Source organism: Clinocottus analis, unplaced genomic scaffold, assembly GCF_023055335.1.
Source record: "Clinocottus analis isolate CAN_PGR_092001 unplaced genomic scaffold, fCliAna1.0.p SCAF_5, whole genome shotgun sequence".
NCBI classification, from domain to species: Eukaryota; Metazoa; Chordata; class Actinopteri; order Perciformes; family Cottidae; genus Clinocottus; species Clinocottus analis.
In genome coordinates this window covers 16,539,490-16,560,939 of record NW_027176207.1, presented here as the reverse complement: position 1 = coordinate 16,560,939, position 21,450 = coordinate 16,539,490, and the positions used below count along the sequence as shown (strand labels likewise).

The 21,450-nt window shown below is 41.1% G+C and overlaps 1 protein-coding gene across 5 annotated transcripts in view; it reads left to right on the top strand.

Moving 5' to 3' along the window:
* The window catches only part of ncam1a (neural cell adhesion molecule 1a), a 225,049-nt gene that overhangs the window by 141,021 nt on the left and 62,578 nt on the right, over positions 1 to 21,450 (top strand). For all 5 annotated transcript variants that reach the window (XM_068601107.1, XM_068601106.1, XM_068601105.1 and 2 more), the window contains exons 2-7: positions 10,941 to 11,015; positions 12,954 to 13,163; positions 13,548 to 13,691; positions 16,750 to 16,887; positions 17,520 to 17,637; positions 20,813 to 20,973. In XM_068601107.1, the coding sequence (XP_068457208.1) occupies positions 10,941 to 11,015; positions 12,954 to 13,163; positions 13,548 to 13,691; positions 16,750 to 16,887; positions 17,520 to 17,637; positions 20,813 to 20,973 (846 nt within the window). The remainder of the gene's footprint in view (positions 1 to 10,940; positions 11,016 to 12,953; positions 13,164 to 13,547; positions 13,692 to 16,749; positions 16,888 to 17,519; positions 17,638 to 20,812; positions 20,974 to 21,450) is intronic.

The following is a 21,450-nucleotide window of genomic DNA, read 5'->3' as shown; positions in this document are numbered from 1 at the left end:
ATGCTAGGGAGTGCTCTGTAGCTCTGCAGTGATTATCAGCTATGTGAGATGCAGGGCCACATCAGGGTCAAACAAAGAAAAGAGGATGGGGGGCAGCGATTTGGCCCCTTTGGCCTCATTAGTTAATTAGGGTGCCGACTGGCAATTTCATTCCCAATGTCCTTTGAGCATACAAAGGAGAATACATGAAATATACAGGACTTACACAAGAACCAAAACAATACTGACATGAGAAAGGGTAATGGAGACTTTCCATCAGCGCCTCACTACATGTGTCTCCATTTAACTGGGAATTTTGCAAACTTGAGTTTGCTTCTTGGAAAATGACTTATGTTGATCACACTTAATGCTGCAAGTTTCCATCAAACCAACACATTCTCACTCCCAACTCATCAAACACAGCCACTTGGTCAGTTCCAGAGACGATGGTAGTCCTGCTAGTGGAGTCCTACTCTTCTTCACAGGATATAACTATATCCGGAGAAGGATTTTAACAATAATCAATAAAAAAAAGCTACAGTCAAACTTGATGTTTGACTGTAGCTTTTTCTTATTCTTCTAAAGCATAATGGCCATCTAAAAGAAAAGGTAAAAATCCACTGCTGTAATCCTGCAACATTTGCCCATTTGCTGTTGCATTGACCATTTTCAAGGACCCAATTCTGGAATGAGAACAGCATTAAGTGTTTCTTACTTCAACAGCACTTTGCAGTCCCTGAAGCTTCAGTTCAAGTGGTTAAAATATGATTGTGTGATTTCTATTCAGTTTGGTCTTAAGAAACAGCTGCTCCAAAAGATTGTCTCTCGTGATGAATGTTTTGTGGGGGATGTCTCTTAACACCTTGCTTTAAAACCAACTGTAAAGAAATTTGGAATTTATTTTCTGTAGTTTAAAAGAAGATATTCCCAGTGAGTGAGTTGCCTCGACAGCCACAGTTGGCTTAGTTAGATCATAGTTTAGTGAAGCTACATTTGTACACTCATGCAGACTGACTGCATACACATCTGTGGATGAATTGCATTAGTTTTGAGGTCAATAGCAGAAATATCTCTTTAAAGAACGGATGTTGCCAATGTGATCGTTGAGTTGGTTCAGGAAATCTCAGTCGCCCGTTCATCTAAAACATTTGACATTTTCTTTCTCCAAATTCTAGCTTGGCCTCAGTTGTATTACTGTTAATTATAATGTACCAGGGGATTTGACCTCGTGACAGACAGGCCCCGCAGGAAGTTAATTGGTAGGAGCAAAGGCATTTTTAGGTTAGACCTGCTTAAAATTACTCGGAAATACTTGTCATGATCTTTACAGGCTGAGAAGTGCAATTGCTGGGGTTTGTAAAAGAGAGGAAAGAAATGAAAGCCTAGCAGAGCCTACTTTTTAAGAGTATTTTTTTTTTCATCAACAGCATATTGTGCAGAGTGCAACAATAACTTGTTTTTTGCACTAGTAGCTAAAAACATTTGGACAAAGCAAGACACTCAACAAAAAGGAGCCCAATTATATTGGACTTTTGAAAAGTTCTTCTTGGTTACCAGAAGATGATTCTTAATTACCCCACCCCCTTTTCTACCCGTACCAACATGCGTTTAACGTTTCCATCCAACCAATAGTTTGACACGGGGCAATAGGATTTCCATGAGATTGGTTATTTGTGGTCCTTTGAGGATAAAACCTTATTAAACTAGTGAACCTTTGCCCATTGTTTCTCTGAAAAACATGCCAAAATGTTTACTTATACAACCAAATTAATGAAATTTGACCCCGATAAACCCTTTTCATACTGGATACTCTAAGAGTTTACCCGTTGTACCAACAACAAAACAGACTCTTAACGTTGAACTGATAATTTCTCTAAATGTACTGGGCAGAGTGCCACGGTGTTTCGAGTACTGTCTTACTCCTCAGCTGCAGTTTTTAACTGTTGGCACAGCTTTAGATCTTCGGCTTGTGTTTTATAATCTTTAGTCACTTCGCCCTTTACACTGACTGGTTTTAGATGTAATTTATTCACAGCCAGATTTCTTCTTGTAGGTGTAATTTTTTTTCTTTTTATTCATCCACTGCCCTTTTCAGGCTTTTCGTCTTCTTTTAGCATTCTCTCCAGGTTTAGTAATTAGGTGCTGTCAGAATGAGGAGGCTCAAATTAGTCTGGGATAAAAAGGGACGTTTCACTGTTGTGGCCTGCGTTAAATATCCACATATTAATAATGACAGAAGAGGAGCAGCTATTGGAAATGTGTCAGGGAGTTGTTTATTTGGAGAGTGAGATATCTGTTTATTAAGTGGAGGGTGTATGAAATAGCCCATGTCACACCATAATCTCAAACTTTTTACACTGAAAGTGAGTGGAAAAAAACACACTTAAAAAGTGTTTATTTCTGCAACACACATTTGTCTTCTTCTGGATACACTCCTCTCCACTTGTAATGCGCTTGGATGACAACTGAAGTAGTGGCGGGTTGGGGGAATGATGGTAACAACTGTAATCCTGACAAAGCTGTGGCGGTGAATGACTGAAAGATGTGAAGAGAAGGAGCTTAGTGGCTGACACGTCCATGTCAATTTGATTAAGGCCTGACACCCACACACAGCACATGGAAACGGCTGCTTGGTGCTCGGTGCTTTGTGCCGTGGCTCAAAGTACAGCAGGTTAATGATAAGTGGTGGAGACAGTTTTTGTCTTCTGAATGGTTAATTTATCTTTCAAACACAAATAATTTTCAAAGCTAATTTGTGAGAAGGCTAACAGCTATTCACTGTTCCCCCTGAAAAACAATTTCCTTTAATAAAAAACAAGGTCATGTTTTCTAGAAAGAGCCTTTGCTGTGTAGTTTTTCAAATGTATGTTTTTCGACGCTTTGAGCACCACAAGCTGAGTGTTATACAGTCTCATTAAGTTGGAGAGAAGGTAAGCATCTCCAGGGCCAATATCGCCAAAAGCATCCTAACTTGGAACAAATAAAGTTGTTTTTGCTGATCTGTCATGGATTCAGTTTTGCATGATTAAAGACGTGACCGCTTTAAGTGACAGATGGGTGTCTATCATAGCTGCTAGCTGTGTGCTAGTTGACACCTTGGCTAATGATAAGAGTCACTGAACTTAACCTCTCGGCCGTGTTTGTGGTCTTGCTGCCTTTTAGAGAATTTTTCATGCAAATAATAGACAAATCATTTTTTTTTTAAGGTTTAGGGGATTTCTACACAATGCTAAAAGCTTGACTGGCCTCCAAGGATTGGACAAAGAGCCTTCTAGAGGCTGTCAAGTCCTAGGAACAATGTATTTGATTGGCAGAGAAAAGGGTTTGAAAAAAACCCAACTGTAATGCCAATAGTGTTGGTGCTCCTGCAGTGCTGTAAATGATGTACTGGATGCTTTTGGAAATGCCTGCCAGAAATCCTTTTGAAGTTTGTGAAGAAGCTTCTTCAAGTTTGTGCGGGTTAGAGAAGGCTCTGAGGGAGAGCGTTGCCGTGTGTCTGTCAAGTGCATTGATACATTCTTTTGTATGGGATATAAAAGCTGAGATAAAAGCTTGTTCGACAGCTGTCGAGGATGAGGTCAAGTCTGACATTTGGTTGAGGATTGACAATTTTTCTATCTTCAATAGCCATTGTGTCAAGCCAAATGACGTATGATGCATTGTTTTTTTGTGTTCCTTTCACACCTATCCGCTCCATGATGTTAGCTTCGCCGAATCTATAGCTCACTTCACTTGAGCTCAGAGGACAGTTTGTACCTACGCCGAGCACAAAACATGCAAAATGTGAAGGACTCGGTAAATGGGAGCGACTCCCGACTCCAAGAAAGATCTCACACGTTAGAATTCATTAGATTAGAACTATCAGTTGTATCGCACATTGTTATGTTTTTATTCGTTTTTTCTTGAATCGGTGAGAATGAGTATTCAGAGATCCAGCTATGTCCCACCTTAACTCCAAGCTGTGCGTTATTGTGCCAACATTACAGAGCAGGGGAGGTGGATCCTGAGAAAATCCCACTGGATTCCTTTTTATAGATCTGACCTCACCTGGTTTCAGAGGTGGGTTTATTTCACAGCTCTGTTCAGCTTGAGAAACAACCTTATGCTGGCTCATGTTATTCCCTCTCCAGTCAAAAGAAGAGTTCTCTTAACAGCGTTAAATCATGCTTTATTGAGGTATGCCACACATGTCTCTGCATGTGCATGAGCTCGCAGACCTAAAAAGGAAACCAAATATTCGTGCAGTGCTTGCAGTTATTTGAGAAAAGGGTCGCAAACTCAATGTCCCTCCGGTCTGGGAACTAGGAATGGTCTGGGAACTCTGTCACATGTCATGTACTGTATCTGTCTGTTTGTGCTTCTTCCAAAATTGCCCCCTCCCACCACCTGTCTTCCCTTCCAAATAACAAATAATAGCAAAAATGGGCCATAACATGCACATAAAATGGAATAGCATTAACATGATCTCATTATATCTCATGCATTCATTAGCCCCTCCACACTGCCTGCAGGGAGTTGAGGAGGAACCTACTAATGTTGTAGGAGACGTAGGAAGAGAGTAAGACTTTTTTTTGGGGAAGAAAGGGTTTGCCTTTGGAAAGCTTTTTTTTTAGTAAATGCCTGTGATTTTGCTGAAGTCTGTCGTCATTGCCGATCCCTTGACATTTTCTTCAGAACACAGGGATTCACAAGTAAAAACACTCGCCAATCTAACGCACACACTGTGCACAGCAGAGAAAAGATTGCTGTTCGGTAAATCCTCAAATCGTTGCTTGCTAAGCGTCGGTGCTGGCAATGTATGCATCCCAGTGTGGCTCGACGCAGTGCCGTCTGCCCCTGCATAGTGTGTGCTTGCTCCGACATGACTTGCATGTTAAGCACCAACAGCTGACTGTTGTAGCCTCCTTGTAATCGAGCCAGTCACCGCCGTCTGCCAGGCTCCAATTAGGCATGCAAACCTCCCAATACGAGACAGGACCGAAGCTGCCTCAAACTCCAGGTTTCCCCCAGCAGGGCCGGACACTTCTACTCAGTTCACTTTACAAACTCCCTTAAAAGAAGCAATGATGGTCAAGTGGCCTGTATAAATATTGTTGGTGTTACGTCATTGGGAATTAAAGAAGCGTGCAGGTGAGACACACAGTCCATAAGTCTCTCGCTGCAGAATGCCAGCATCTTCACTCCAGTGCTTTTGGTCATTGTTATTAAAACCCCACAGGCACATTTCCTTCAAAGTGTGGAGGGATTATCAGTGAATTAAGACACCGTTGCTAATATTGCTTCTGAGCTTTGAAAGTAGCTTTCAATGTGCTTTGCCATCTAACTTCTTTCTGAACTTTGTCAAATTAATAATTTGAATAATCAATCTGCTGGCAAGCTATTAAGTAGGCAAACACAGCGTGTGTGTGCCTATGTATGGATGTGTTAGTTATTTAATTATTTCAGTTTCCTCGAGCTATTATAAAAGAGCCTGCCTCTCTTTGTTTTAATTAAAGGATAATACCAGTGGAATTTAACTTGAATCCTATTGACCCGAATGCTTATGAAAACGTAATAATTGAACTGGTTGCAGTTTAATTGTTTTCATTTGTATTTTTCATATTTATTTTAAAGGTGTATGGTAATTGTATTAATACAAGGCATGTTTTAAATGTTCCTTTCAGTTTTGGGGAAAGAAAGATGGGGGTGTGGGGATGAGAAGCGTTACCTCTGTGTTGCTAAAACTCAGGATTACATTGATGAAAAGCATTATTTGTGTGGAGTATTTTTTTTCCCTGGCGGGATGTTGGTCACTGTTACAGAGTTATGTATTTAATTTTAAGAAGACCAGGTTCGTAAGGGGATATTGCAGAGCAAACAGTACCTGTGAGGAGGAACTGCAGGTACTGTGGGATACCATCTTCCATGTGGATGCAGTGAAAATAACTTCTGGTGTCTTGGGTTACTGTGGCCTCTAATTGCCTCTGTGGATAGTTTCAGAGAACAACTTGTCTGTTTGTTTTTTCCCTGAAAAAAGAAAAGAAAAAAATGTTATTCAGTTGTGTGGCTCCCAATAGCTGGGAATACGAGGGACATGCCACAGATTCTACAGGCAGAGAAAGGCAGATTGGGATTTTATTTATATAAACATTTCTTAGAGTCCAAGCCGCTGTGTAGACAAAATCTTCTGTGAATGAGTTAAAGCGCAATGTGTGAACCAGATAACCTCAATTTCCCAGGAGGTCGCTACAGTGTGACTCTAGATCTACGGTGCTCAAGCTAGCTCGTTAGCATGACTGTGTGTCAAGACTGGAGCAATTTGCTGTTTTTATTGTTGTCCGCGCCTCATCGACCGCCTTTGGTTTTCTGACGCTGACTGGCTCTTTACATGGTGTCTTTTCCTAGCGAGATATTTAAGTTATTCATTTTTCTCCAGCATTTGCACTTTAACTTCGGCCCGCTGTTCAAGTCAGCGGGAGCTACAGCAGGTCACTCGGTGTCGTTCGGCGTGCCGGACGTGTTTCTTGTTTTTGGTTTCACTCGCTTCATCCACATGGGTTTATTGATGATGTAGTCCAACCCATGTCGCCAGAATAAATATTGCCTTTGTACTTTTTTTCCAAACCGAGGATCATCCTCTGAAGCAAAAATGTGTTTCGCATCAATAGTTCTCGATACATGTGTTTCTGGACTCAGAATACATTTATACATGTAATAATGTGGAACTTGTGTAGTTTTTTGGAGCAACAAAACTATTGGTTTCGGTTGAGTAGAAGGACATTGTTTAAAACTAACATACTTTTATATTGCACATTTTTGTATTCAATAGGTAATTAATATGTGAGTATATTATACTACATACTAAGTATATGTACCTGATGTACAGTCAGAGACTATCCCGATAGTCACGATTAATACACCAGCCCTTGGATAAGACCTGTAAAATACTAACCTTCCAACATGAAAGTCAGGATCCTGAAGTCCTTTCATCTTAAAAGGTATTGTGCTGTTGGTTGGCCCATTACTGTAATAGTGAGTTTGGTGAGTGGTCCCAACTGGTTGGATTTAAAGATCTATCCCTCTATTGTTGTTTCTAAGTCTTTTGGAGACTTTTAGAGAGGACTGAAAGTCTTAGTGGAGAAATATTAGATTGGTGTCATGAGTGAACACGTCGGGGCACAGACATCTTCATCCTTTATCCTGGCCCTCTGCTCACTCTGCCAAATGCTTTTTTCTACCCATTCTGCTAATCTACATCGCCTTCGCCCCCCAAATCTCCTCTGCTTCCAGGCTTCTTAGTTTAGCTTTATAAAATGAAGGTACGGTCTTTCTCAATTCATATTTTTTTGGGGGGAGTTTCAGCATATTTATAACACATTTTCTACGATTTACGTGACTGCTGCCCATTTTTTATCGCATCTAGTTATACAACTCCAAAAAAAGATATATATATTTGATCAAACAGGCATTTAATGTGTCGTCTACATCCAAAGTTCTTCTCATGTACAGCTCTAATCAATGTCTATATTTCTAAAAAATGAAGCGTTAGATAAACACTTTCTGTGGCAGTCAGAATGAATAAAATAATCCTCCATTTTTGTTTTCAATACGTCGTCTTATATTTCTGGGTGGAGCACCAAGCAATATCACACATATATTGAAATTATGTTTTGGTCTGTAGAGCAGCGACTAGGTTCCTTCTGAATGAATAAAAACTAAATATGATTTAAATTAGAAGAATTTGTTGAAATGTGGCATCAAACAGAATTTTCAAGGCAACCGAGCCATGCTTCATTTGAACTGAGGAAAGAAAAAAAAAAAACATTGTTCAGATGATGAACAAAGATTTTGACGAAGAACAAGTGTTTTCAGATTTCCACAGTAATGAAATCTGGCATGCTCCCCCCTTTTTTCCCCCTTGATTTTACAGCTGACAATATGCTCTCTGCAGAGACAGAAACTCACACTTTCACTTTGACGCACGAGACGCAACAGGCACTTCATCCTGGAGACACTGCACAAGTGGCCGTTTAGAGACAATACACTGAGGAAATGGCTCTGGGAATAGCTGTCTTTCCCACACCGCCTGAACTTCGTTTTGTTGTCTTTAGTGTTGCAGATATGATCAGTTGCTTTCTGGCCAGTTGTCCGAGTCTTCGGAGGCATGGCCAGGGTTTGCAGCGTGCTATCTGGGATCTGACTGGCTGAGGGAAGAAAATGGATATGTTGTTTTCTTTGTATCAAGCTCCGGCCCGTAAAAGCAAACACACTGTGGGTAGTGGTTTCCATGCCTCCACAGCCCGCATAACCAGGAACAAAGGCCATTTCATTCATGTGGCCGCGAATCGATATCTGTGCAACTTTTTGACTAAGCCATATAGTGGAGATGTTATCCTCACCTTGAATAGGTTATTGAAATCAATATTTGAGGCTATCTACGTTTTTTTTTTTCTCCTGGCAAATAGCCTTCCTTCGTTGTGTCTTCGCTCAGGAGGACAGGTTGTGAAGTCTCTTTGTTTGACTATTAATGGATTGGAACGGCGTGATGCTCACATTTGTACTTTGTGAAACCGCTTATCAACGAGCGGAAGAGCGAATCTTCCATGAGCGCTCCGACATAAAGGCAACTAAACATGGCGACGCGCTGAACTCAAAGAGCTCCCTCTGTACATGCCATACAGTCTGTGAGTGGTCCAGCTTAATGACATTGATTCCTGTTCACATTACGGTGTGTGCTGATGGAAAACGAACGACGAAGGCCACCGCTGTGACCCGTCTCCTCTCAGTCGTACGAATGCGTTTCTATGGCTATGAAAAACATCACTTCATGAAACACCAAACTGCCTTACTGTGCTGTGCTGATAGCTGGCTACCTGTCTTTGAATGGCGGCTCTTTGCAAACCATTCCTATGAATCTCCCGGTGAGAATTGGGCTGAGACTGACTCACTCATTTGTGTGAAGTGGCGACACGCTGGAGGCTCAGCGGGGTTTCTCTGTCGAGCTCCGGATCAAGATTCAGTAGCGTTTCTGTGCTCCAACCCCATGCTGAACATCACTGAAAAGTCTTAAAGTGTGACATATAAAAAAGGTATTAAACATCGCGGGTCCTGTCATTCTGACGCACACGTGCAAGTGATGATTTCCTGATTAAGCCTTTGAAAATGATTGCGCGTTTTAACACTTTTCATTGAATATGCAAGCGTTTGAATTTGAATTTGTTAGCATGCAGGAAGGAACAAACACCAGGTGTTTCTCTGCGTCACAGCAGCTTTAGCTTTAGCTGAGAGATGAAGTGCATTAGAGTCTGAGGAAAAGGATAGTCTTTGATTTACGGCATTTTGCCTTTTAAATCATCCGCCAGGAGAAGCAGGGATGGGGTAAAGGAGTGCGAGAACACCCTGGAAGGACTCAGTCAGATGGCTAATATGAACACTGAGGGGGGGGAAAATAAATCTTTAGATGGTGTTAGTAAAATACTGAAGATTGCTTTTGAGGACCAAAGATCATCTTACCCCATACTAATTATGAATGCATCGCATTTGAAATACCTCGTTCTCGAGAACTTAATTATAATCAAAATAATTCACCACGCAGTCGCTCTCCTTCTGCACTGAGGCTTCTTCTCCTCCTGTTTAAACCCGTCATAAGATGCCCACTGCATGCTTTGACCTTCTTTTACATTGTCAGGTGTCAGACCATCGATTGTCACAGAGTCACAGGTACAGGAGTAATAATCAGCTTGCCTTGGAAGTGTTGGTCGCACAAGGTATAGCTTCTTTTGAGTTAATCACAAGGCCATGGAGTCATCTTTGGCACCATAGATGCATTTTTACAGTTAGGATATAATGTTCCTGCAGAACAGAAACACACACAGCCGTCTTTATACCCGGCCTTAGTTTGGATCTCAACTACACACCTGGAAAGTTTCCTGACACGCACAGAGTCTCACAAGGTCTGCAAAATCCAGCCTAATAGCATAACCTGGCTAATCAATATTGGTTGCAGCTCCATTTCACTCCATTTTATCTAGACAGGACTTTTTTTTTTTAAAGATGTGTTCTTGTTGTGTGTTCAATGTGTCAGTTTTTAGCTGCATTTGCCACAAGTTTCACCCAAATATGACATAGCCAGGGATTAAAGTCACTACCCCCTTCAGACAGAGGCCAGTTGGGTGACAGCTGTGAGAAGTGACAGTGAGGAATGACACCATAGAGATGTTTCGACAGCAGCGATTCCAGTTAGAAAGTTTGGAAGACGCCATTCAAAGAAAGTGTGGCGGAATATCAGGAAAAGGGGAGAAACGGTGGATGCATGCTAATATAATACGTTTTTGGGAGAATAAGCTCGAGGCAGATGAAAGAAAACCTCAGAGATCAGCAGGATCTCATCGCTCTCCACCTTAATTGTGCCCAATATTTTCAAGAATTCCACAGTATACATTGCAAATAATGAGAAAGCAGTGAGCTTAATACAAAACATTTTAGACCTCAGCCCAAAAAGCATATTAGCTCCGAAATTGTCAGGACATTCTTCAGGACAAACATTGGCGATATAATATTGGTTGACCAAAGCCCAGCAAAGTATTCAAGAGTAAACCAAACAGTCAACAGCAGTCATATATATATTTATATATATATATATATATATATATATATATATATATATATATATATATATATATATATATATATATATATATATATAACCCGCTAACAAACAGGCAGTATAACGTCGCACTTTTAGAAAAATCCACTCATGACCCATCTGCACATGGAGATGTTGCACTCTAGTGAGCATCGACATTTCATCCCGGAGTTTCATTCATAGAGGGTACGCCTGAAAAATGGTTGTTCTTTTCAGCGGGCAAAGCAATTTGATTTTGAGCCCGGCGTTATTGCGCTTTGCCCCCCGTGTCACCGTTCCTCTCACTACAACCTGAGACCAATGTATATTCTCCTCTGTCTTCTTTCCTTTTTCCCAGCTGCCATCCAGGTGCAAATCACTCCAACTCAAGGAGAGATCAGCGTCGGAGAGTCCAAGTTCTTCCTCTGCGAAGGTAAGCGTGATCTCAAAGACACCTCATTTAACGCGGCTCGTTGCAGATTTCCCCTCACGTGACAATACTGGCAGTATTAATTTAGATCATCTGATAAAAGTGATACACTCAGTCAGTTTGAATAATGGGACGGGGTGTCGTCGGGAATGTACTCCGATTAGAAGTTACGCATTATAGAAAATACAAGACGAAAGACAAGACGGTGCTGAAAAAAAAAAAAAAAAAAGAGACGAGGATAAATGAAGCGAGCTGTCTTTTCTGAGGAGGTGAGGGGGAATGGGGGAGGGGGCTCGGAGGAGGAGGTGGGAGGGAGATGCACTCTGAAGAGATAATGAGACAGAGGTCTGAGGCAGTTGACTGTACATGTGCAGCTATCAGATGACCTGAGTTGTCGGTGGTATTTGCATTTGGTCGGTAAGCTGTCTGACATTATAGACTATTTGGGACATGAATAAAATCACGCCAATCAGTAGGTTACAGCTACTGACTGCAGAGACTATAACGGTTTAGTTCACCCAACTTAATAAACCAAATAGGACGTAGCCATTCAGATAGGCTTGGTCTTATCCACCAGTAAAAGATTCAGTGGCACAGTGACCTCTTTCTATGATGCATATAATCCATTATGAACATATTCATAATGTGTTACTATTTGCCTAAAACAATGTATAATACTAATATAATTATAGGCACATAAGAATAGTCATAATAATTTATAGAAATAATCAAAATTCCATTGACTTATTAACAAGGTCCGGTATTGTATTACCGGTTGCTGACTGACATTTTATTGTTGCAAGGATCATATTGCATTTTAATTTCATTTTAATTTCATTTTAATTTTTATTTAATTTCAATTCAGTATAATGTGATTGTAACATTAAAGTGTTTGATGTGAAGTGACAAGAAAAATGTATGCAAGAAAAACACACAAAACATTGTAAAATAAAATGTAACTTTACTAAAAGCAAACGGTGATCACTTTAAGTAACTTATGATCACATTGCATGTGAGCATAATACAACGATGACAAGTATAATACATTATGATTATTGTCATTTGGTGAGCATCTATGTATGTAGTATTATAATACTTGATGTTATAAGTCATCATAAAATGCTTTATAATGTGTTACGATTATTAAGAATCATTAATATGTATGATTATTAATCGTACTATACAGGGCTATAAGAAGATTAGAACACATCATAATGCATTATGGGCATTATAGAAAGTATTATGCAACCAATTCATTCTTCTATGTTATGCTCTGCGTTGCTCTCTGGCAGAGTGGCTTTCAGCTTGAATTCCAATCCTCGAGTTGAAAAGGATGTCAAAATGCATGTCGCGCCCTTTGTGTTGACAATGTGTTTCAGGGCAACAAAAAAATGCTTTTAAAAAAAATATATTGCCGTTTGATTTGTCCTTTAGCAACATCTGCCTGCTATGGAATAATAATCTGTCCCACGGAGAATAGAAATAATGCATGTCAGTCTTTTTTATGTTTCAGTGAGGATATATTAGTCCGGTCTGAAAAAGATGAGACTGGTTTTGATTTAACAATAATCTTTCCAAGCCATCGTAACACAAAATAATGATTGATTTATTTTCTGCTTTCTCTCCCTGAGTTATAATGATTATTCTTGTTAAAGCTTTCATTTTGTGCCAGATTTTTTTTTTCTTAAAGCAAGCACAAAGTCTTGCATTAGACTCGTTAAAACCTCAGATATGTAACTGGATACCTTATTCGAATACATCAAGATGGTACACTCTGAATGGAAGCAAAAAAAGCATCACAATCCAAATATCTTAACAAAACAGGAGGCTAAGCTAATGCAAAACTGCAAAACATACTTTATTTTGAGGTTATCATTTGAATGGGATCTGTTGATTTATTGCTTCCTGGCCTCACTCTACTTTACTTCCCTCATGTTTCAGTGGTTGGAGATGCTAAAGACATTGACTGGTACCTCCCCAGCGGAGAGAAGATCCTCCCCAACAGGCCAGACGTCTCTGTGAGCCGCAGCGATGAGACCATGTCCACCCTCACCATATACCACGCCAACGTGGACACCGCCGGGATCTACAAGTGTGTGGCGAAGAACGGGGACAAGGAAGCCCAGGCCACAGTCCAAGTGAAGATCTACCGTGAGTCCCACCGTTTTTATCCAAATTTGAAGCTTTTTTGGGGTATTTTTTGTTAGAAAAAGTCTGGAACCAACCTAGTCCCTCATAACTTCGCAATTACTGTAAACCTTACTCTGTCTCCCGGGAAATACCGTTGTGTTTTACTAATTGCGTGACAGATATGTTCAATGGCTTCTGTTCACTGACAATGTAGTTTTCCCCAGTTAAAGTTCCTTTTTGGCAAAATCGTTTAGTACAATACTAATGGAATTTACAGGAGACTGCTTCTGTATGCTCTATACCTTAGTTAAAAAAAAAAATGCTATGTTGAATTTAATAAAATCTAAATATGACACATGAAAGTTTCCCCCTGTTAAAAGTGTTGCATCTCACATCTCTCTACAGAAAAGATCACCTTCGAGAGCGCTCCCAACCCACAGGAGTTCAATGAAGGCGATGACGCTGACATAATCTGCGACGTGGTCAGCTCGCCGCCGCCCGCCATCATCTGGAAGCACAAGGGCTCCAAGATCGAGGTTGTCAAGGACGGTGAGCCATTCCATCTCCTCTCCCTGAGCAGTCACCTGACCTTCCTACCAACGTTGACCGCACTCTTGCGTTTTCCAATCTATGTTGCCACACTCTTCCTCATCTTCTTCTCCTGATGCCCCTCATCTCTGAACAAATATGTTCTTTTTTTTTTTCAATGGGGACGTTTTAGACATCACTGATGATGCATGGTCATGGAACATATATTTGTTTGGCCCAGCATGAAGTGGTTATTGCCAGTAGAAAGAATGTAGGAGGGAAGACTGGACTTTAAGTTCTGCAAAGTAGAGGGAGAAGTACTCTGGAGGCCGAAATAATCTGAAAAACTCAAGAGAAAAGGGAAAAGTTGAATTGTAAGAGAAAAACTATCAATCTAGTTTATGTCTGCAACTGTTGTCTGTAACAAAAGACAATGAAGTCTATCAGTACCAAGTTATGCAGGTCAGCTTGACAAACACAAAAACACAGAGGTAATTTATATTATATAGTATATGTTTTCCCCTGTCTCGATCTTATTTAACACATGATGAAATAGAAATTCTCGTAACCGCACAATTAGATCAAATCTTTTTGGAGTGTATCAAAAGCTGGTATCTTGCTCCCTGGCAGTGGAGAGAAGCTGTAATCCACTCCTGCATTACATCCCTTCTCTCCACACTTTATTCCTTTTGTTTGACACAATTGTTGCTCCGCCAAGAAACACGCTTGGGAGCTATGAAGTGTGTCGCAGCACCAAGGTGTCTGTTGGCCAGAAACTCTGAACATAAAATAAACACCGTCGAAATGAACGCTGCATGGTGGGAGTGGATTCTGTGGACATTCTTATGCATCTCTAAATATTTTGCCACCGTGACTCAACACTGGAAACTATTCTGACCGCTGAAGTTAAAGTTGTGAAGGATGAACATGTGTTTTTTTTTTTGTTGTTGTTGTGAATTTCAACTTCAGGCAGGAGAGAACATTGACCTCAGAGAGTTCAACTAAAGCTATAATCTGCTGTGTAAGGACTGGGGTGCAGAGACTGGATCTATTTTAACCTTACAGTCACCCCTCCCTTGGTGACCGCTGGAGAGCCTGGAGTCACCACAGTGTTGTGCTTAGCCCGCCTTTATTCTTGGAGTCTGGTCAAGGAATGTGTTTTTCACTGGAAAAACCACTAATTGTAACCAACACTGAAAACTGAAAACTGCTTGTGTAATATCCCTCACAGCAGTTGACCTCACCGTATGCGGCGTGTTGCCTTGTTGGACCTCCCATCAGACTTGCATTGTCACATGTATCCACGTAACTCCAGTTGAGAGCTGGTCGAGGACAAGTCGAGCGTGTGTTTCTGTTTGAATACCACACTTAACAATTTGGTACACTTGATATATCGTGATTGAACTTCACTTCAGACACGGAGGTTGTTCCACTTATTGACGTGTGCAAGCAGACAGGAAGCAGACAACAGACACACATATTGTGGAGATCAGTGGTGGAAGATGTGGAAGTTAAAACACCATACTATTCAAGTGAAAATCCGGCTTTCAAAAGTATTACAAGCTAAATGTACCGTACTGATGTAATCAGGAGTAAAAGTGCTAAATGTGGCTGTATTATTAACGATGCTTTGACATAACAGATAAGCAGCATTTAAGCGTTCTCGTTAGCAATTTGGAGCTACTACTAAATATGTAGGTTAGGTAAATATATGACAATGTGTCATTTGATAAGCTGATCAAATATGTCGCATGTTAAATGCTAAGTAAACTATAGCTGTCAAATATATGCAGTGGAGTGGAAAGAGCAGTTTTTGCCTCTGAAATGTAATGACGCCGAAGTTAAAAGTAATATCAAATTAAAATAGCTCAGTAAATTAGGCCGAACTCATAATCGCATTGCGATACTGTGTTTTATCATACATTATTGTTGGAAGTGTTTGTGCAATAAAGTGCGCAAATCCCAAACGTGAAGAGGAGAAAAAGTTCCACGGCAACGTTCTTTCCATCACTCGGTATATAATTATATGCATCAAGTGATATTATAGCATACACGCTTTCTTTAGTTCACGGGGTGGGCTTCCCTATCAGACAGCCAGAGAAATTTAAAGACTTGCACTTGCATGGTAAATTTAACTAGGGCCACTGAAGCTCCCCATCCCCGAAGAAGAAATAAATTGGTCTGTGAAAGCCCCTCTTAACAACGACGCCCTAAATAGCCAACAATATTAATCAAGTGAGTTTTAAAGTACACACACTGGCCGGCCACCAAATTTTGGAGAAGTGCTTCAGTTCTTCTAAATTGGGCCACAAAGAGAACAAATAACAAAAATGACTCGGCTCTAAAGGCTCTTAAATCAGATGTGGTCAGAGAGGCCTGGATTTTAATGGATGCGCGGGAGGAAATGTGTTAGAAACACCTGGTTTCTGTTAAGGCGGCTCACTCCGGCGCAGTGTGTTTATGGTCGCTTTAATTAGAGGGGCAACAGATTGCCAGGCTCTATGTTTGGGGCTCAACACCGCTGAAACATGCCGGGTGTAGCCGGGGTGTCACGCTGGGCTCTCTGTGTTCCTCCAACCTCTTGCTTGATTACTCGGGATAATTGGGGCTTTTAAAAAAAAACAAAAAATCTGGCTCCAACGTCCCGTCTTTTAAGTCAAGCATTTCAGTTTTAAAATGTCCCTGTTTACTCAAATTCATGCACACGGTCAGATTTTCAAGATCGAAGGAAATAATCAAAATGAAGTTCAGCCGGCCACTTGGCGGCTTCTTCTCTATCTCAGATGTCCTTCAAATATGGCACACACACACACACACACACACACACACACACACACACACACACACACACACACACAGCGCTCCAGTTCATCTCTTCCCTCTAGCTGGCTTCAATGAGGGGAAAACACATTATTTCCAATGGAGATCGACGTATTCTTTCAAGATGCTGTAAAATTATTTATACTGCATATAAATATCCCTTCTGGGCAAATTGGTAAATGTACTGTTTTGGTGTGTGAATATAGTCTACGTAATCTCATGTGATGAATGACTGTTCTCTTTGCCATTTCTGTTTCAGTGCGATACAAGATCATGGATAATGGCCACCTGCAGATCCGCGGCATTAAGAAGACAGATGAGGGCATGTACAACTGTGAGGCTCGTATCATGGCCAGGGGAGAAATTGACTTCAAGATGATCAAGGTCATTGTTAACGGTAAGCGCTGTCTGCATCTCGTTCACCTTGTGCCCCCTGCTCTTCCTGATGCTCAAAGAGCAGTTGTTGCTCGACGCAGGAAGGCACGGTAATGATGACCCGACATTTTTTTTTTTATTGGAAATGTTCTTTTCTTTTCTAAATAAAAGAGCACATCCCTGGTCAAGCTGTGCACCTATTTACGATATGTGCAAAAGAAACACAACAAAATGAATGTATTTGTCGATTCAAAATCCAATTTCCCTCTTGTAAAAGTGTGCTTAATAACCAGTACCCAATATACATTATTTCATGGGTGCCAGCCAGAGACATCACCACGACTAATTTTGTTACCAATGAGGCCACAACATGAACACGCAACATATTTACATTATCCCCTCCTACACAAACATTTGCTGTTGAAGCTTTCAGGGTATCTCAAGTGTCAATCAAGGGCTGAAACCCCCCAGAACCCGCTGGATTATTTCATCTCAACCATGACACGCAGTACCAAAACAGGGATTTTTGACATCTGCTACTTGACATCTATCAAGTATACCTCGATGGAGCCTCTTCAGAAACACCACGTCAGGATTGTTATACACTCGCTGCATGTACTCATTACTTTTCCATTTCCATCATCTCTTTTACAGTGCTGCCCACCATCCGCGCCCGGCTGTCAGAGGTCAACGCTACAGCGGACAGCGGTCTTTCTGCTTTGCTGGCCTGCGACGCCGACGGCTTCCCTGAACCCACCGTCACCTGGGCACAGTATGTTATTGCATCGGCTTTTTTTAATGATAAGATCAGAGGTAGATCTGAGCTGTCACGAGGAAAACTACGTGAATCCCTGGGTTTTAGTTTTCCACGTGGTTTTTGATTCATTTTAGGGATTGCTGTGGATTTTTACGGGATTGAGCTGTAACTGGGAATGAGATAAAAATGCTGAGTGTGTTAAAGTAATGAAAGAACCCCCAAAAAAAACACACAGCGTGGGAGGGAGGTGGATAAGTAAAAGCAAAGACAGGGCTTTCAACCACGAGACTTGTTTGAGACTGGTGTTCGTGTCCCAAAGTGTCCTTGTGTTATTTTAAAGTTACATGTTTTCAATTGTTTCGTAATGTTGTTTTACATTTGACTCCGTTTCCATACTTTTTTTTTAAGCCCGACCATATTGGTTTTACGAGTTTGGAGATAGCATTTAGAGAAGCTACAGAGAGAAACTATTGCAACCGCTACTTCCTGCTCAGTTCACAAACCTTCCAAATATAATCATCCCTTCTTGTAACCACTTTCATTTCTATGGTTTTGGCAGGAAGATGATTAGCTTTATGACTGACTGTAAGGACGAGCCTAAGCTCTTCAGTGACAGGATGCACTCTGTAGCACTGCATCACAGCTGGATCACAGGGCCATGTGGAGATCAGGTAGAGCTCAAGTTCCTCTGGGATGTTGTTGGGCTATCTCTGCCCTCCGTCACCAGCGGTCGGACACAGTGACAGTGGTAATGTCACTGTGGGCTGGACACGTATGTCGTAAAGATGCACAGTCAAGGACAGGAAGGGTTCATTGCTGGGTTCCATGATGATACTTTTGTACATTATCAACTGCATGATGCACAATAAGAAATACAATATCCAGCTGGTATATGAAGATATTGACGTACCAAGTCTATCATTCAATGCAGCTATATTGAAGAGTGGCTTGTTGACAACAAAAATATTGCTTTTAATACGATACTTGTTGTCAGCTCGGTCTCTGTGGACTGAACGCGGCAATATGAAAACGCAAACATGACTGTTTTACTTCCTCCGAAACTCAAACACAACGGCTGATTGAAGCACACACCTGTGTCCGTTAGCCTCCTAACAAAAATATTCAGATTAAGATTTCAACTTGGTTCCAAACTCAGAGCATAGTTTCTTTTGTTCGGCTCATTTAAATATACGCATATCTGGCTGTGCTCTCCATGAGCCCTTTAAAATGGTTCTTCTTGCCATCTGGAAGCACAAAAACATGTCTCATGGTTAGCACTAATCCACGGGGGCTGGTAGCTTGTGCTACTTTTCTAAATTAAGCCTTCTGATCAAGTCTGAGATTTTTGTGAACTACCTGACTTGCTGGTCATGCTGCCTGCTTCTCTCGGCCTTTCTCCACAAACTGATTGAGCTCCTGTTGGAAGAATTGCATAAGCACCAGATTCAATACAGGGAGATGATGTAAAGTGTTGGTAAATAGGGCATACATATGAATTTGCGTGGCTTTGCCTACAAATAGTTGTGTGGGAGAGATGATATGATGCATGCACTTACACTGTAACAAGTGCAAAACGGCTTTGATGAGTATTATTACTTCCTACGCACTATTTAAACTGCATTCCATTTGGATCTAGTTCAAGTGGCGATGTAGCAGACGCTCACGCATGGACAAACCTTTGGTGAGTCTGCACCTGGTTGCCCCTGCTTGTTAGTTTCAACATGACGTAGCCATAACGTTTAGTAGGTGATACAAGGTTGAGAAAGCAAATGTAAAAATGGTCCATCTATGGCTGATATAACCAAACAAATGGAATACAAATTGGCTCTCCACGAAACAAAAATAATAAAAAAGCAATATATATTAAGCTTGGAGCAATTTAATGTGTGAGTAAATGGTCACATTGCGTTGTGTTTATTGGGTGTCAATGCGAGAGCTATTTGGATCTGGAAGCCTTGATGCGACTGAAACATCGCTGTTCATTCATTTTGTATTTGATATTTAAATTAATAAATTTAGATGTGATCTTGAAACATCTTTTGCTTTCAGAGAATGTTAAAAGCCAAAGTCATCTTTACAACTTGTGAATACAACCTGAAAATGAATCAGCAGTATACATTTAAGATGTGAACTGTTGATCAAATAGGCATATGACATCGTCAAATAGCGCTGAACACTCGACATTCCAACATCGGCTTGTGTCTTTCAGGTTTTTCAAGGATATCAGTAATGACTTTTTACAAGATGGATTTATCATTAGCTGGTATAGTATATCTCAAGTACCTTGATTCAGTATGAATTCATTTTGCTTGATTACCTCTCAAGCTCCGACAGGTACAAATAACCAACATCATTTCCATCATACAGCTGTTAGCTCAATGTATACTTCCATATTTATGATGCATCATCTAATGGTGTCACGCAGCAGCAGCAGCAGCAGCAGCAGCAGCAGCAGCAGCAGCAGCAGCAGCAGCAGCAACACGGCTGTGAGAGGAATAAAGCTTTTTTTTTTTTTTTTGCAGACATGTGAGTGAATAAAACTATTGAACGCCCAGATGCTGCTCACAGCTGTCTTCCATGCAGTAATGCTGGAGTGTGATGTGGGTGTTGAGGCTGACGGGGATGAAGTTCTTGGCCAGAACCGAGTTGAGGCAGACAGGGAGGACAGATGGGTGAGACAGTGAGAAAACAGAGGGGTGAAGGAAGCTTGTTTGTTGTTTGTCATTCACTGTCTTCCTGCAAAAAAACAAAAAACAAACGGCTCCAGATAGGCTGCTACTCCGGGCATACAAATACTTCTACAAACAGGGACGTTAGCGTCTAGTGAAGACTTCTGCTTCTCACAAGCGAAAGAGGGCTTTTCCTCGAAAACCAAAGGGAACATGCAACGTCATTAAATGTGTCCGGGCCTCCTTAAAAACACAAACGGGCTAAAGGAGAGCCGAGGCAAACAAAAGCTGTGGAAATATTGGAGAAGTTTCTCCGAGGCATACAGTGTAGGGCAGCTTTTGTGGTCTACCAGCCTTTGTTGTGCACCAGATGCTCTCTTCTTGAGTTAAAAACCCCAAGCAGATCATTGTCAGCGAGTTAAGGAAGTTATTTGTAGGCCCATGAAGTCGTGTAGGCAAACACTTGTGATGTGAACCCCGCCATGTCTTTTTTTCCCCCCCTCTTTTTCCCTCTGCTACAGTAACAACGTTGTCCTTGAAACGGGTGATAAGTACACGCTGAACGAGGATGGTTCGGAATTGTTAATAAAAGGTGTCAAGAAAGTGGATGAAGGAGATTACACTTGCATCGCCAAGAACAAGGCGGGAGAGAAAACCGAGGAAGTCAGCCTGAACGTGTTCGGTAAGAGAATAACTCCTTTCGCTCACAAAAGCAGAACAGAGGCTGAGGTTCTGTTTCCTTCTCTGGCCTTTTCTTTTCTACTCATTGACATTTGCTGTACACTTCTCCACAGCCGTTCCAGTGCCTTGGTGCAGAGTTACACAGCGTGAAGCGTACAGTGAAAAGCGTGCCTTATTGAAAACTAATTAAGCCACCCCTTAGGACATTGAAAGATATCACACTAGAGTTTCCCTCCATGAGCAAATTTGCGCCAGCCTCATGTAATCATGTGCTCGCAGCTCTATTATCAGTCAATGGGGTATGAAACCACAACTCTAATGAAGCCTGTCTGTATACTTCTCTACGGTAATGCTAATAATATGTAACAGCTATTTATTGCCACACTCGTACATAGTTCCAACATTGCATCAAATGGCTGTGTCTTATGTGCGAGATGTCGCCCATAGTGTTGGAAACCGTAGCAAATGATCAGGCCAC